Consider the following 18,031-nt stretch of genomic DNA (forward strand, 5'->3'; position numbering starts at 1 on the left):
TACAGGATAAAAAAAAATATGCCTCTCTACAATTTGGTTTAAGAAGAACATGGTTTTTTTCCTCAGATAATTTTTATAACAAATGCTAATTAGGCCTTTGTTTAGAATAAATTCTCACAGTAGAAAGGAAGGCAAATGAAACTAAGGGAAACACAAAGTTAAAAGCCTGCTTAAATAAAACAAATCTATTTTAAATGTTTACTATTATTTTCTGCACCATCACAGATACCAAGATGACAGTATATTTTCATCAAAGTTAAAGTTTCTTAAAAATATGAGAGATTTGCCAGCTCTCCCAAACCCCAATTATCTCATAAACTATTCCCATCAGAAGGAGGGAAGTATTCAGTTTCTTTTTATTTCCCTTGTGGTTTTTAACGATGTTTTGAGATCATCTACTTCGACTATTCATTCCCTGCTTAATGTATTACATCTTCAATCTATACAAGCTCACTACCTCTAGGATAGTTGTGCAATATCCTCAAGAAATAAAAAGAATTTGGGGTGAAGAGCTTAGAGTTTAGTAAAAACAGGTAAATGAGCCTTTGTACAAACCAAACATCTTGTGCAAAAAGCGCCTTGTTTAAAAATATACAAGATAAGCAGAATTTCATCTAAACTAAATGCTTTCTCCAAAGCATCCCCATGAGGCCAGTCAGCTTTAAAATAGAACTACAGACATCTGACCCACTATCACCAACTCAGCTTTTTCCAAACAACTTATGTTGTGAAAGAAATCAGGCTTACAACAGCACTAGAGGTGTCCCTCCCATTGACCACCACTTTTAAAGAGGAGTTTGCTCTGCTGAAAAATAATGAAATATTTTGGGCAAGGAAGAAAGAAAAGGCAAAAAATCAACCGGATTAAATCTTAAAAAGGTTTTGTTGTTTGCTATACAAATGTACATCTCTACATTTACAACATTCATCCAAGTCTGGTTTCCTTTTCTAAAAAAGAACAATAGAACAACATTTCATTTATCTGGCTCTAAGGACACTAATCATTGATGCACAAAAGTCCTCTGAAATCTGAGACAGAAAAACATACTTATTTGTAAAGATTACCAATAGAAAATAAGTTTAGATGAGTATACAATTTTCCATGTTCTAGGGGAAGTGAATGGCCCCAATTTTAAAAATAAATTTAACATCTTTATTCTTATTAACTGAGCACCCAAAGCTGCATTTCTTATAATAAATATTCCTTTTGGTAAATATTGCCTGTCATTGAGACTCAAAGACCTTAGCTATGAAAGTTTTCTTCTTTTTGAATGACTGTCTTGGTTTTCTTTTCTCCTCCTGTCCAAGCAATAGTCCCTATCTGGGTGATAGTCCTTCCTATACCCAGACTTTTCTTGTCCTTCTCTAGAAGACGTTACTTCTCTTCCATAGCCAGATCCTTCCTCTTCACTGGTTTTTCTTTTGTTTGTGGGCACAGAGGTACTTGCAGAGGGAGCTTCAAGTTGTACAGTCAGATTGCAATTGTTGGAGGCTGCTACTTTTGAAAAAAGGTGCTGTAAGATACTGCTGGGGTCCTGGTGAGTTAAAGGAAGGCCAGGTTCACATATGGGTGCTGATACTCTTGGATGCTGGATACTGAATGGTTGTGTCTCTCCCAGAAATTTCTCTGCAGCATCACGGTCATTTCTTTTGGCTAGTCTTGGGTCCCGGACAATAGGCACCTCAGTAGCTTTTGTAACAACTGTAGCTTCTCTGCAGTCAAAGGGCTGAATGTCAGCATGTAACAAGGAAGTGCTGCTACGCCGTGGAGAAGCAACAGCGGCGGTCTTAGAAATAACACTGTCCAGTTTGTTCATCACTTCTTTTGGCTTAATGCTGGGCAAGCTATTCTGGGATCTAGTAATTTCTGGCACTACCATGGAAGGATGTGATAGGCTTCGCTGTGGCATGGATTTGAGTTTCAAAATTTTCATTGCATCATACTTATAATTCTTGTCAAAAGTCCTAATAATGGCACCTCGCTTCTGAGCATCTTGAATCAGGTGATTCCAATGTTGGTTTTCCTTGGAAAAAAGGAAGAAAATTATTATAAAATAAAAACACCCAAATATAGTCTGTGTATATGATTACATTTCTTAACATATATAAATATATTTCTAAGAAAAATATATAGATAAGGATAAAAGAAAAAGTATCATCAAGTATTTCTTGTATTACCACCTGGTAATAAGGCTGTCACTTGATCATTAGATGAATTATTTAAAGACACAGGATAGTAAGGAACCTAGGACTGTCATTCTGGGCTTGTCAGTATGAGATCTCAAACTGTTTACAAAGCAGTAAACATAAAAACAATTTACTGTTGGCTAAAAAAACTCCCAGAAAAGTTGATCCAAGGAACTGATAGAAAAATAAGACCCTGAAGCAATCAAACATAGTAGCATAGTGTTTAATAGATTAAAGGATACCAAATACAGCAGTGGTAAGGACTACCTACTGACAAAAACTGCTGGGAAAACTGGAAAACAATTTAGCAGAAATCAAGTATGAACCACACTGTAACACATGACTCTCCAAATTAATACAAGATCTAAATGTGAAATGTCTTATAAACAAATTCAAGAAAAAAAAGGATTTCTCTTTCACAATTATGGCTAGGAGGAGAGTTCTTTGTTGTTGTTGTTGTTTAAACTCTCATCTTCTGTCTTACAATCAATACTGTGTATTGGTTCCAAGGCAGAAGAGTGGTAACAGCTAGGCAATGAGGGTTAAGTGACTTGCCCAGAGTCACACAGCTAGGAAGTGTCTTGAGGCCAGATTTGAACATAGGACCTCCCATCTCTGGGCCTGGCTCTCAATCCACTGAGCTACCCAGCTGCCCACCTCTTCTAATTCCTCCTACCCCATCATTGTACACACTGTAATCTAATGAAATTGGCTTCTTTGCTGTCCTCCTTTGAATAAGAAACTATATCTCCTGACTTACAACATTTTTACTGGCTGTTCCTCATACCTAGAATGCTATCCATCTTCTTCATATCCACTTCCTGACTTCCTTCAAATTCTAGCTAAAACCGTGCTTTTACAGGAAATCTCTCTTAATACCCCTTAATTCTAATTCCTTCTCTCCATTCATTATTTCAAATTTATCCTTTATATAACTTGTTTATCCATATTTATGAGCCTCTTGAGAGCAGAGATTATCTTGTTACCTTTGTATCCTTAGTGCTTAGCACAGTTCCTGATATATGGTGAGCAATCAATATTTATTAACCAAATGATATAAAATTGAAAAGTGCATAAGCAAAATAAGTAGTTGCAATTAGAAGTTAATATTTAATTGGAGGAAAAAAATCTTTGCAGCAAATTTTTCTGATAAATGTGTGATATCAACAGTATTTAGAAAACTGGTATAGATATATAATAAAAAGCATCATTCTCTAATAGAAATGGTGAGGATATGAACTAGCAATTCCCAAAAGAGGAAAGATGAACTATCAACAACCATATGAAAAAAACTTCAAATCACTGGTAGTTAGAAAAATGCAAATTAAAACAACCCTGAGATTTCTACCTCCTAACAGTCATATTGGTAAAAATAACAAAAGAGGAATATGGCAATGGTTGGATGGGCTGTATAGGCATACTAAAGCATTATTGGTGGTACTGTGAAAAATGTGAACCTTTCTGACAAGCAATTTAGAACTCTCCCCCAAAAGTCAGTAAACTGAGTATTTTTTGACCCATCAACACAACCAAGCTTTTATCCCAAAGAGATCAGACACAGGCCATATGCACAAAAATATTTATAGAGGCATTTTTTTGCTTCAACAAAGAACTGGAAATAAAGTAGAAGCTAAGTCAATATAACAAAGATAATGCTAACTAAATTAATTTACTAATACCAAACTACCAAAGAATTACTTTATAGATATAGGAAAAATAACAAAATTCATCTGAGAAACAAGTTAGTATAGTTAAAATAATTTGACACTATTCAAAAATTGAGAGATCAATCAGTGAAATAGATTAGGTACAGAACATAAAGATGTGGAGGAACACTATAGTCAAGCTAGGGCAAGGCCTTGCTATTAGGAAAAAAAACTGCCAGGAAAGTTGGAAAGCAATCTAGCAGAAATTATTTTTAGACCAACATATCACACCAAGATAAGTTCTAAATAGATATGTGACTTAAGATATAAAAGATCAGATCATACACATAACTGAGGAACAAGAGCAAAAATACTTTCCCAATCTACTCATATAGGCATAGTTCATGATCAAGTAACATAAGACATAAAAGAAGACAGAAGATGAAATGTACTCTTTTTATTGAATAAAATTAAAGTTTTTACATAAAAAAATCAAATGTAGCAAAAATTAGAAGGCAGCGAATTGTGAAAAATGTCTTTGCAAAAACTGGGACACTAATACGCTGCTGGTGGAGTTGTGAATTGGTCCAACTATTCTGGAGGGCAATTTGGAACTATGCACAAAGGGCTTTAAAAGAATGCCTCCCCTTTGATCCAGCCATACCATTGCTAGGTTTGTATCCCAAAGAGATAATAAGGAAAAAGACTTGTACAAAAATATGAATAGCCATGTTTTGGGGGGTAGCAAAAAATGGAAAATGAGGGTTGTCCATTGATTGGGGAATGGCTCAATAAATTGTGGTATATGATGGTGATGGAATATTATTGTGCTGAAAGGAATAAAGAACTGGAGGAATTCCATGTGTGCTGAAATGACCTTCAGGATTGATGCAGAGTGAAAGGAGCAGAACCAGGAGAACATCATACACAGAGACTGATGCATTATGACACAATCAAATGTAATATAGAATTCTCTACTACCAGGAACTTAGGAAAAAGATCCCTATCCACATTCAGAAAAAGAACTGTGGAACCAGAAATGCATTAGAAAAATATGTGATCGATCACATAGTGCAATGGGGATATGACTGGAGTTTTGATGTTAAATGATACATGTACACTGGGTTACCAGTGGAACTGCTTGTCAGATTCAGGAGGGGAGAGGAGAGAGTGGGGGTGGGTGGGTGGGATGGATCATGAATCATGTAACCATGGAAAAATATTCTAAATAAAAAAAGGAAAAAAATGTCTTTGCAACAAGTTTTTCTGATAAAGATCTCATTTCCAAAACATATAAGAAATTGATTCAAATTTCTAAGCGCCATTCTCTGATAATTGGCCAAAGGATATGAACTGGTAGTGTTCAAAGGAAGAAAACCATATAAAAATTCTCCAAATCACAAATTCACTAATAATTTTAATCACTAATAATTCAGAAAATGCAAATTAAAAGAGTTAAGCCCCACCTTCCACCCCCAAGCCTAGCAAAGATAATGAAAGGAAAGCAACAAATGTGGGAAGAGTGGAGGGGAAAACAGGCACTTCTGATGAACTGGTATAGTCATTCTGGAAAGCAATTTGGAACTGCCAAATGGTTATCAAACTGGGCATACCATATGATCCAATGATACTACTTCTCAGGTTAAACCCCAAAGAGATCAAAGAAAAAAGAAAAGCATCTATATGTAAAGAAATATTTAAAGCAGCTATTTTTGTAGAGACAAGGAACAAGAAACTAAGAGTGCCCATCAATTGGAGAATAGCTGAATAAATTATGGTATGTGAATATAAAGGAGTACTATTGTGCAGTAAGAAATGATGAAAGGGATGCTTTCAGAGAAACTTGGGAAAACTTATATGAACTGCAGCAGAGTGGAATGAGCAAAACCAGGAAAACTATAAGAGCATTATAAAGATGATTAAAAGACTTAAGAACTATAATCAATGTAATTACTAATCAGAAACCCAGAGGAACAATGATATAGCATACTTCCTATCTCATAAGACGTGATGGATTTAAGAATGAGATATACATTTTTAAACAGGGCCAATGCGGGAATTTTTTTACTTGAGGATAAAACATTAAGCCTGAAGCCAGGAAGACCTGAGTTCAAATCTGTATTTAAACACTTACTACCTAGGTGACTCTAGGCAAGTCACTTAACCTCTATTTGAATTTCCTCACCTATTAAATGGGGAAAATAAAATCACTTAGCATGGTACCTGGCACATAGTACTACATAAATATTAGCTATTAATTTATTATTACTAATTGTTATAGGAGTATCCTTTCTTTTTGAGGGAAAAGATAAAGAGTTTAATAAGAAATAATGATTCCCATCAAACTGAGGGATATCTATCAATTGGAGAACGATTGAATACATTGTGGTATATGCTGGTGATGGAATACTATTGTGCTGTAAGGAATACTGAGCAAGATGTTTTCAGAAAGAACTGGAAATACGTACATGAACTGATGCAGAGTGAAATAAGCAGAAGCAGGAAAATATTACACACAGTAACTGCATTATTGTGGGATGATCAACTGTAAAAAACTTCACTACTCTCAGCAATACAAAGATCTGGAACAATTATGAAGGGGAATGCTATCCACCTCCAGAGAGAGAACTGTTGGAGTATGATACAAATCAAAGCATACTATTTTTCACATCAGTGTGTTTACAGGGGTTTTGGTTTTATGAGTGTACTCTTACAACAATGACCAATATGGAAACATATTTTGAATGACAATACATGTATGGCTCAGATCAAACTGCTTACCATCTCCGAGTGGGGAAAGGGAAGGAAACAGTTTGGATCTTATAATTTTGGAAAATGTATGTTGAAAATTATTATTACATGTAATTGGGAAAATAAAAATATCTTTGAATGGAAAAGATAATAAAATTCAAAAGTAAATATAGTTAAGCAAGTAAGCATGTTCTATAATATATTATAAGGAAAGGAAAAATTATTAAGGCCCCCAAAATAAATGATTTCCATTACCTAAGGAATAGCAGAATAAATTTTAGTATATAAATGCTCTGTGATATTATACAATTAATTGTATTATGCGATGACTACCATGTAAATAAACCAACCTTGACTTAAGAACTCTGATCAATGAAGTAATAAGCAATTGTGACTTCAAAAGACTGATAGATGAAGCATGCCTCCTATCTCTTGGCAGAGAGATAATGGAATAGAAGTGAAGAATGAGACATATGTTTACAAATACAAAAAAGGGGTTTTTATTTTCCTCAAGACATCTTACTTCTTGGCTTGGCAAAAAGTCAGGTTATTAAGAAATGATAGATAGGAAAGGTAAAAAGGAGGAGATAGGAGGTAGAGAAAAGATTTCTTTTAAAAAGTGGCAGCTAGGTGGCTCAATGGATTGAGAGCCAGGCCTAGAAATGGAAGGTATTGGATTCAAATCTGACCTCAGACACTTCCTGGCTTGTTCTTCTGCCTTGGAATCAATAAACAGTATTGATTCTAAGATGGAAGGTAAGGGTTAAAAAAGAGAGATATGAACAGTATTATCTGAATGTCATACATAGCAAGAATAAACACATCCCATATGAAGTTTATTTTTAGCCTCTGCTTTTCAAGTGAGTTTTTCTATATTATCTATTATGGAACATAGGAAAAAGTTACCACCGATTTTTATACTATAAAAAGATTATAACCTGTATTGTGACCTATACAGTTAGAAATATATAGCTTCTACCTTTATGTTTTTTACCTAACCGTAATCTCAAAATAATTCTGTGAACATACTATTGACCTTGGTTCCTCTATACAGTTGTCATTTCTATAATTTTCCTGATGGGAAAATAGAATATTTAAACATAAAAAAGATTGAGCCTGAGTTCCAAAATTCAGATTATAATTTAGGAAGGACTAGTCCTTGCTTTGTTCCCTGATATTCTTAGCATTAACTTCCTAAAGTTAGGCTAATTTTTAAACCATAATCTAGTTAAGCAGTATAATAGCAAGAGAATTTGTTATGAAAGGACCTGGTTCAAATCTTCTCTGCATTACCCACTGTGAGTAGAGGCAAGCCCCTTTCCTTCTCTAGGCCTTAGTTTCCTCCTCTCTAATAAAAGGGGGGCTGAACTAGTTGATATCTAAAGTCTCTTGGAATTGTAAATTCTATCCTTTCATTTTTGAGTTAAAGGACTTGGATGCCCTCTAGTGGAAGTGAAAAAGAAAATCCTAGAGTACAAGATTCAATTAGACTACTGATTTAGGAAAATGAGAGGATTTAGTTACATTCAACAAGTCCCTGCTATTATAATATTTAGAAAAAAGAAAATTGTCAAAAGTCTTACCCATTTGTCCATGTCATCACAGCCTAAGAAAAAACATCAGGGCAGTGATACTTGTATAGATCTGATTGGCTTCACTGACCTCATCAACAATGACACAACTGAAGGGGACACATCCTTGCCTACGAAAAGCAGAATCTAGCAGCAAACCACCACTTGTGCTCAATGTACAGCATAAAGAAGAATTCTGGCAGAGGTGCAGTCAAGAAAATAAATAAAGCAAATGTACCTACCATTAAAGTCCTCAAGTGTCCAAGGATAAACAGACTATACTTGGCTCGAGTAATGGTTACATTCAATCTTTGCAAACTTGCCAGAAACCTAAGAAATGACACAAAATTAAATGCTCTCTCTAAAAAAGGAAAAATGTTTTATTAATTTTTTTAAATCCCCAAACTTCTATCTTAAAATCAATACCAAGAATTGATTCTAAGGCAGAAGAGCCACCCAGCTGCCCCTGTTTTATTAATATAAAGAAAGACACAGACTACGTGTTAGCATTTCCTGATGGTCCTTCACTTTAAAGATCAAACTGCTTTCTTACTTACTCTGTTACATCAAAGGTTATCTACAAAAAAGCGATTTCCTACTTTTAAGTGCTGCTCTCTAATTCAATCTAATCTGAACAAGACTCACTTATCACCTCTTAACCTTAAGTTAATCAGGACAGAAACTATATTTTACCAGTTAAGATTCTGAGCCTTAAACATATGACATGTATGAGACACAACTCATATATATGCTTTCTAAGTTCAATATATTTTAAATCTTTTCTCCCTTTAATGATAATTTGGGAGTTGCTGAGATCAAAGTACCTTCATGTCATGAAATAAGAGGGGTAAATAGAAAACATTGCCATGTCCTTCGACTTGTCAATAGCTGGACAAATAACAAATAACCAGACCGACATTTGACTAGATGTGGTAACTAAATAGATGAAGAGAAAAAAACCTGAAGGCTAAGAAACAACCATATACCTCAAAAATATGCAAAAATGCTTAATCCGCTTTGGTTTATCTTAAATTTACTTAATAAAGCAAAAAACAGATCCATATTGCAAAATGAGGTAATATGTAAGGTATTAAGAGAATTATTAGTGGAATCTATTCTTTTAAGAATAAAACATAGATGCTGTTTAGGAAGTATTCATTTTTCAACAAGATTCAGAGTAATAAAGCAAATAAAAGCAAAGGACACTTTTATTATTGAAAGGTTTTTTAAAAATACTACAATGACAGGGGACAGCTAAGTGGCTCAGTGGATTGAGAGCCAGGCTTAGTGTCAGGAGTTCCTAGGTTCAAATATGGCCTCAGATATTTCCTAGCTATGTGACCCTGGGCAAGTCACTTAATCCCCATTGCCAAGTCCTTATCACTCTTCTGCCTTGGAATCAATACACAGTATTGTTTCTAAGACAGAAGGTAAGGGCCTCAAAATAAATAAATAAATGATGCAATGACAGATAAACTTTTTTTTTAAACCCTTATTTTCCATCTAAGAACCAATAATGTCTATTGATTCCAAGGCAGAGGAGTGGTAAGGACTAGGCAATGAGGTTAAGTGAATTGCATAGGGTCATACAACTAGGAAGTGTTTGAGGCCAAATTTGAGCCCAGGACCTTCTAATAAGATAGCCTAATGCGCGTGCGTGCATGTGTGCGTGCACGCACGCACGCACGCACGCACGCACACACACACACACACACACACACACACACACACTGAAAAGAAAAGGAAGACATACCCAATTGAGCCTTGTGAAGCATTTGCTCTGACACATGTAACAATAACGCAATCCTTTTGGCGACCCTGGAATGCATCCACAGTGTCGACTTCCCCTGGTCTATTTAAGAATGGAAAATCTTATTATTAAGTGTGTAAAGAAGAGAAAGAAACTAAATCATTTAAGTCAGGATTCTGTGGTTCTTTCTAGTCCTAGCTCTACACTCTGTATGAGTTACTTAACCTCTTTGACTCTCATTTCCCCTAAATATACTTCTAAGTTTGGTCTTGCTCTATCGATCATTTGGCCTATTATGAAGCTTAAATGAAACGACATGCCTATTTTGTTTTTTATCTAGACCTTTGACTTCCCTGCTTTAAAGCAGGAATTGGTAAACTTTGGCCTGTTCATTCATCATGCTCATTGGTTTGCATATTGCTGTTTTCAAATCTACAATGGCAGAGTTGGGTAGTTGAAAGAGATCATATACATGAAGCTTCAAACTGTTGCTCTATGTAATACAAATAATAGAGATGCAATTTTAACTCTAGAGCAGAGCACCCCATGCATTGTTATGGCATCTTTTTTTTTTTAATTTTCAGTGCATACCCCATCATATCAAAACAAGAGAAAAATGGACTTGGAATGGCATGCTTTCAGGCACAGTGTAGTATGAATTATTTTGTTACAGTATCACATGGCAAAGAATTATATTTACTATATGATACTACATACAGCTTTGCTAGAAGAATAAAATATACATCAATATCATCAGATTAAGCAGTTACCATTATTCTCTCAACTCAGAAAAGCAATGGCGAGAAAAATAAGAAAACCTGAAACAGTATCTCTTCAGCAAAATTTCTTGACAAAAAAATAAAAACAATGCAGCAACCAAAGAGTTACAAGTTGCTCACTTGTTAAGGAGGTAAGGAAAGCTATTCACCGATAGTGAGTTAATTAAATCACATTTCATTGCAGTAATCAAAGAAATGTGTTCAGTAAAGTACAGAAAGTTGAATAGGACATTGGTGGAGAAGAGTCTCACCCTTTATAAACAGAATTAAGGATTTTTTAAAATATTAAATTAATTTGCTAGCAAAGACTGAATTAGCCCTCTTAAATTCAATTCAGATGTATGTTTTACTTAATTTTACTAGGTGTAAAGAGAATTCACCAAGTCCCTAAATAACAATTCAAGGTTTCAGGGGTGGGGAGAATGGAGTGGATTTTGTTTTTCTTTTTTTTGTCTAGCTAACTTTTACCACCTCTATTCCTTCACTCTTGTTTCTAAAGTGTCCCTTGTTTCCTTGACCAAAATTAAATCTGCTACCTATGGTCCTTATCTCTTTCTTCCCACTACATACAAGACGACTCCATTCTATCATTTATCCTCTATACATTCCCCAGGTCTCTAAAGTCTAAAAAAACCCCAACAAACTCAAACCTCTACTTAATCTCCATTATCCTACCCTTCTCAAGATATCATATTCTTTCTCCCTTGCCCTCCTCTTTATCCTCTTTTATTGCCATTCTTCTGGAGGAAAAAAATTGCATATTTTCTGCCTCCTTAAGTCCTTTTTACCTGTTTCTTTCAAATTCTTTGTCCAATTCCTGTTGAATCATCATCTTTTGTGCTTTGTAATGTGTGATTATGCCAATGTTACGCATAGTAATATCCTTTCTTCTGTCTTTGATCAGTTTAATTAATTCCATTACTAGTTTTATTTCTTGGACATTAACATATGAACTATATAAAATGAGAAAAAATAACATGAGCTATATAAAATGAGGAAAATTACTGATATTAATTAGCTGCCAATTAAGTACAGTTTATATAATAATGAAGTACAGAGAGGATCCAAATTCTTTTTTTTTTTTTTAAATACTGAGTATTGGTTCTAAGGCAGAAAAGCAGTAAGGGCTAGGCAATGAGGGTTAAGTGACTTGGCCAGGGTCACACATAGGAAATGTCTGAGGCCAGATTTGAACCCAGGCCCTCCCATCTCTGGGCCTGACTCTCAATCCATTGAGCCACCCAGTTGTCCCTCTCCAGATTCTTTTTTAAAGAATAACTTAATATAGTTTCATATTCTGGAGGCCAGTGATTATCAATGAATTTGAAATGATTATCTGATAAAAGTTATAATTGGTGAGCATTAGTGATTGTGGTCTGATTTACTATATATCTAACATATGCAAAATATAAAAGTCAAGGTCCTTCCCCTTTACAGACAAACAGATTTTAAAGAGAGAATCTATCTTGGCTTTTGGGATAGGAACTTACTATTTGACAAAAACTGCTGGGAAAATTGGAAACAGTATGGCAAAAATTAGGCTTTGCTCAATCTTACATCCTATCCCCAGAAGAGGTCAAAATGGGTATATGGTTTAAACATAAAGTGTGATATTTAAGTAAGTCAGGGGAACACAGGATAGTTTACCTGTCAGATCTATGGAGAAGGGAAGAATTTATGACCAAACAAGAGACAGAGAATATTACAAGATGTAAATCATTTTGATTATATTAAGTTAGAAAAGTTTTATACAAACAAAACCAATGCAACCAAGATCAGAAGGGAAGCAACAAACTGGGGTGAATATTTTATAACAAAATTTTCTGATAAAGATCTCATTTCTCAAATATATAAAGAACTAAGTCAAATTCATAAGGATCCAAGTCATTCCCCAATTGATAAATGGTCAAAGTATGAATAGGCAGTTTTCAGATGAAGAAATCAAAGCTACTCATCACATGAAAAAATGCTCTACTTTATCACTCTTGATTAAAGAAATGCAAATTAAAATAACTCTTAGGTACCACCTCACATCTATGAGATTGGCCAAGATGACAGTAAAGGAAAATGATAGATGTTGGAGGGGATGTGGCAAAATTGGGACACTGATGGCTGGTGGAAATGTGAACTGATCCAACCATTGTAGAGGGCAATTTGGAATTGTGCATAAAGGGCTATAAAAGAAAGCATATCCTTTGATACAGTAATACCACTCACTTCTAGGTCTATATTCCGAAGAAATTTTTAAAATGGGAAAAGACCTATTTGTACAAAAATATTTATAGCTGCTCTCTTTGCAGGGGCAAAGAATTGGAAAATATGGGGGGATAGTCCCTTAATTGAAGAATGGCTGGACAAATTGTGATATATAATGGTGATGAAATACTATCGTGTTATATGGAATGATGAACAAGATGATTTCAGAAAGAGCTCAAAAGACCTACATGAACTGATGCCAAGTCAAATAAGCAGAACCAGAAAAATATTGTACACAGTAACAATATTGTGCAACAATCAAATGGAATACTTTGCTATTAAAGCAATCCAATGATCCAGAACAATTCTGAGGTACTTGTGAAAAAGAACACTATCCACCTCCAGAGAAAGAACTGTTGGAGTAAGAAAGCAGTATGATTTATTATTTATTTATTTGGGTATATGCTTTAGGGTTTTGGTTTTACAAGATTATTCACTTATAAAAAATGAGTAATATGGAAACATGTTTTATGTGACTGAATTGCTTGCCAACTCTGGGAGGGGGGAGGGAAGAAGGAAGAGAGATAATTTGAATTATATAACTTTGGAAAACTCATACGGAAATTTATTAAAATTTTAAAAAAATATTTTAAAATTTAAAAAAGATTGAAAAAAATCTTGGGACTCTATCTCTCCATGGATATTTCTCCTCTGAATTCCTACAGCTCTTAAAATTTATACCACACAATTTAGCCCTTACTGATATTCTGTCTTGTATAATTCATGATCATTTCCTGTGCATATACTCCCAGCCTTTCACTTAAACTGCTAATTCTTGAAAGGAAAAGTCCATGGGTTAACCTTTTCCTATTGTCTTTTAGGATCTAGCTGTAAAGACTGGAATAGTAGGTTCTTAATAAATGGTGTAAATTTTTAAAAAAAGAGAGAGAATCTACATGGCAGTTAAATGATGCAGTGGGTAGAGCACAGAACTTGGAGTCAGGAAGAAGACTGGAGGTCAAGGCTCACACCATAACAGTTTGACCATGGGCAAGTCACACCACTTTTTTCTCAATTTCCCTTTCTGTAAAATGGGAGTAGTAATGTAATAGCATCTACCTCATATAGTTGTTTTGAGAATCAAATGAAATGAAATTTGTAAAGTACTTGGAAAATCTTAAAGTGATATATATAAATGCCAGGGATGATGATGATGATGACGATGCTCCTTCCAAGGCAGTCAAAAAGCATTCAGTAAGTGCTTACTATGTTTCAGGCACTGTACTAAACACTAGGGATATAACTGCAAACAAAATGAAAAACAATCCTAGCCCTCAAACAGCTTACATTTTCATGTGGAAAGACCTCCACATAGCAAGGGAAGAGGAGGTAGCTTTGAGGACATGGTGATGAAGTTCAGTGAATGAGGGATGGTTGGTCAGGGTGGAGGTTCAGGAAGAATTCATCGACAAGAAAACGGGTTTTAGGGCTAGTAGGAGAAAACTACTAAAACATGGTGGCAAAAGACAGAATGTGAAGTGTGGCTGATCTGGTACATTCTTCAAAAGGGAGATTCAAATAACTCACCAATGGGTGGTGGAAATAGAGGTAAGAAGAGAGAGTATTCCTGACACAGAGATATCCATGCAAAAGCACAGATACTGGAGGTGGAATATCACACATAAGGGAAGGCAAGTAGATTTGTTTGGCTAGAACATATTGTGTGAGCAATAGCAATGTTTAATTTGGCCTAGAAATATAGATTAGAGCTAGAAAATAAAGGGTTTTAAAATGCCAAACAAAAGTTTATATTTTATCCTAGAGCCAATGAAAGTCATTAATACCTCTTAAGCAGGGAACTAAAATGGTCAAATTTGTGATTTAAGAATATCAATTTTTCAGCTATGTAAAGGAGAGGAGATTAACAGGATTGGGAGACCAATTATGATATTACTATAATTATCCGGGTGAGAAATTACAAGGATCTAAACTAAAGAAAAAGGGATGGATGTAAAAGATAGAGGAAGTAGAATCCACAAGACTTGACAAATGACTATAGAAAAGTTAAGAGGAGTGGGTTTTATTAAGTTTTGGACATGCTGATTTAAAGCCCTATAGCACATAATAGGATAGCAACATATATATGCCTGGAATTCATCTGCAGAGAGATGACAGTTGAACTCATGGGAGCTAATAAGCTCTCTAGGAGAAGTGAGATGAAAGAGACCAGGACAAATATACCTAGGGTACAATGATGGTAAGACAGTAGGGTATGGGTAAATCATTCTGCAAAGGAAACTGAGAAGGATCTTTCAGACAGGTAGAAGGGAATCACAACAGAACTTCATTACAAAAACCCAGAGAAGAGAGAGTAGCCAAAAGGAAAAAATAGCTGACAGTGTCAAATGCTAAAAAAAGGCCAAGAAGGAAAAGAAGAAAATTGGACCTGGGTCTTAGTGGGTTATTTGAAAATTCAGGGTATAAAAACATGGTTTTTAAGGAAAAAAGAAAGAAAAGGCAGGGTATATTATCTATTGTAGAAAACAAGAATAAAGTCCTCAAACTTCATTTACAAAAGTGGATCTGTTTATTAAGGTTGTGCACCTAGGTTTATATATGAAGTATATTACAGAGCCCTATGAAAGGTAAAGAAATACTTGAAGAAGGAATTGCTAATTGGATTCTGGCAGAGCAAAAGAATTTTCTACCTCCTCTTACTGTACTTTTAGTTGTTATGATACTCAGCAGCTGTTACAAGGCCTCAAGGAAAACTTCTATTTATAGGCCCTAGACATGGACTAAGCAAATAATTCTAATTAAAAGGACAGTTAAGGGAAACAAGAGTATTTTGAGTGGGAAACTAATAATAATGAGATATTGGTTAAAATGGAAAAACTATTAACTAGGATAACTGAAAGCCCAATGTGTCTCAACATAATGCAAGACATTTGTAGGAGGCATTTTTAATAGGATAAACTTCAAGATAAAAAACATTCCAAGGAAAATCCTGAACCAGTATTAAGAAAAGGACTTACTCATTTTCCCGTCTTTCTGAACCATCTCCCACATCAAACACAAGGTAAGGCTGAAATGGCCAGTCTGATGTACATCGACTCTCTTCAGTCAACCTAAGAGCATTATCAATAATTATCAAAATATAATAATATTAGCACTTATAAAAAACAGATTTTAGAGAACTAATTTTCTCCTATGAGTATGAGAGATTCAGAGGTTAAAAACCAGCCTCCTTATATTCCACCATAATACTCAGGATAGCACTCTAAATAATTGTGTGAATAAAATGCTTGACATGTACTAACCTTTTGAAGTATATAAACTCACAAATAAAACATATCAACCACGAAAAAAACTGAACTAACCTGTTTGTTTTCAAAGTTCTGTTATAAATATAACTAGATGGGAAGAGACATATATCAGGATGCATCCTGTATTGAACTGTCAGCTGCAAAACAGGTGATCTACTGATCACATTCTGTTTCACCTGTTCTTCTAGGTGTTTGTATAATCGAGCCATCATTGACTGGTCATAGCCATATTCCTGTGCTTTCTGTCAAGGAGAAAAGAAATAATTCGTTAGAACTTGTTTATATTTCTTTACTGGTATCAAAAATATTTATTGGGAATATATAATGACTTTTGGACATGCTAAGTTTTAGGTACCTAAGGAACATAACCTGAATAGCACAATTCTAAGCACTAAAAGATCACAAACTCTCCCAAATTCCTGGTGATTCAAAACCAAGCAGAAAAATGTAATAGAATTATTTTTGTTTTTGTTTTTTTAATTTTCAAAAACTGCAATACTCTAAGCTTTTATTTATACATCAAGAAAATATGTGGAGCAAATTTTAAAATACAAAATAGGCATCCTCTAATTAATGAGCACACTTCTGAACTGTTTTCTCTATAAAACTGGTATATACTACTGAAAAATTAGTATATTTTCTCAAACCAAGACACACATGAATCTGAAGAAAAAAATCTACAAAGCCATAAAAAGCACAATGATATCCATAGTCAATTAGGAATGACTACTTCCTGCCATTTTGGATTAGGTAAACCACAACTCCCATTTGGAAGTACAAATTATTTATATTAATAACAAAATAAATCATCTCTAATATAACTAATTTTACAATTACCATTGCTTGCAGTTACAATTGACTTTAGAGAAACTGACTTCTTAACTCACCTGGGAAATAAAATGATTTCTGACTCTAAAATATGGAGTCAGGATCTGAAATTCATTCTGTTCTGGAGGGAGAGGAAGGTAGAGCAGATAACCTCTAACTATGTACAACTAAACTATGATGCTGGGGGACAGCTGGGTGGCTCAGTGGATTGAGAGCCAGACCTAGAGATGGGAGGTTCTAGGTTCAAATCTGGCCTCAGACACGTCCCAGCTGTGTGACCCTGGGCAAGTCACTTAACCCCCATTGCTTAGCCCTTACCACTCTTCTGCCTTGGAGCCAATACATTGTACTGACTCTTAAGATAAAAGGTAAGGGTTTTAGCACTAAATAAACAAACAAACAAATAAATAAGTTAAATAAACAAATAAGCAAATAAATAAATAAATGAAGTGAATCTGCTGATCTTTGCTTTTTTATCTACTACCTTTATTTTTAGGAGGAAGGAAAGCGGCAAATTTCTTATAAGACTGGAAAATTGTCTACTTGGTATGCGATAGAACACAGTTATTAGATTAATGGTTTCAAAAGAGTTCAATATAAAAAAATTTTTTTTGCTTTAAATCTTTAGCATATTTCTTTAAAATCCATCTACTAAAAATAAGACAGAACTAAATTGTTCAAAATAAAAATAATCCCAACATCAGTTTTCAAAAGAAAAAAAATTGGGGATATAGAAAAAAATGCTATTTTCAACCCATTTATTTCCCTGGTACTAAGTAGGCATATAGAGCTGGGAATTATTAAACACATATTAAAATAATACAACAAAGGCACATTCAGATCAATTTTTAAAGCTAATTAAGATGCATTAATTGAACCAATCTTTTCAAGCAATGCTGCTCTTTAACAGAAGTCAATCATTCTTCCAACCCCCCAAAATTAAATGTTTTGTAACTGCAAGATTAATCATAAACAAAGCCATCTAAAAAACTTTGTT

At 34.5% G+C, this 18,031-nt stretch overlaps 1 protein-coding gene across 4 annotated transcripts in view; it reads right to left on the minus strand.

The window, feature by feature from the left end:
- Window positions 1-864: 864 nt before the first annotated feature.
- Window positions 865-18,031, minus strand: part of SETX (senataxin) — an 87,890-nt gene continuing 70,723 nt past the window's right edge. For all 4 annotated transcript variants that reach the window (XM_007475192.3, XM_007475193.3, XM_056812615.1 and 1 more), the window contains 6 exons: window positions 16,261-16,448; window positions 15,916-16,008; window positions 11,473-11,637; window positions 9,909-10,007; window positions 8,398-8,485; window positions 865-2,024 (listed from right to left, as the gene is read on the minus strand). In XM_007475192.3, coding sequence (XP_007475254.1) covers window positions 1,248-2,024; window positions 8,398-8,485; window positions 9,909-10,007; window positions 11,473-11,637; window positions 15,916-16,008; window positions 16,261-16,448 — 1,410 coding nt within the window. In that variant the 3' untranslated portion in view covers window positions 865-1,247. The remainder of the gene's footprint in view (window positions 2,025-8,397; window positions 8,486-9,908; window positions 10,008-11,472; window positions 11,638-15,915; window positions 16,009-16,260; window positions 16,449-18,031) is intronic.

Source organism: Monodelphis domestica, chromosome 1 (genome assembly GCF_027887165.1).
Source record: "Monodelphis domestica isolate mMonDom1 chromosome 1, mMonDom1.pri, whole genome shotgun sequence".
NCBI classification, from domain to species: Eukaryota; Metazoa; Chordata; class Mammalia; order Didelphimorphia; family Didelphidae; genus Monodelphis; species Monodelphis domestica.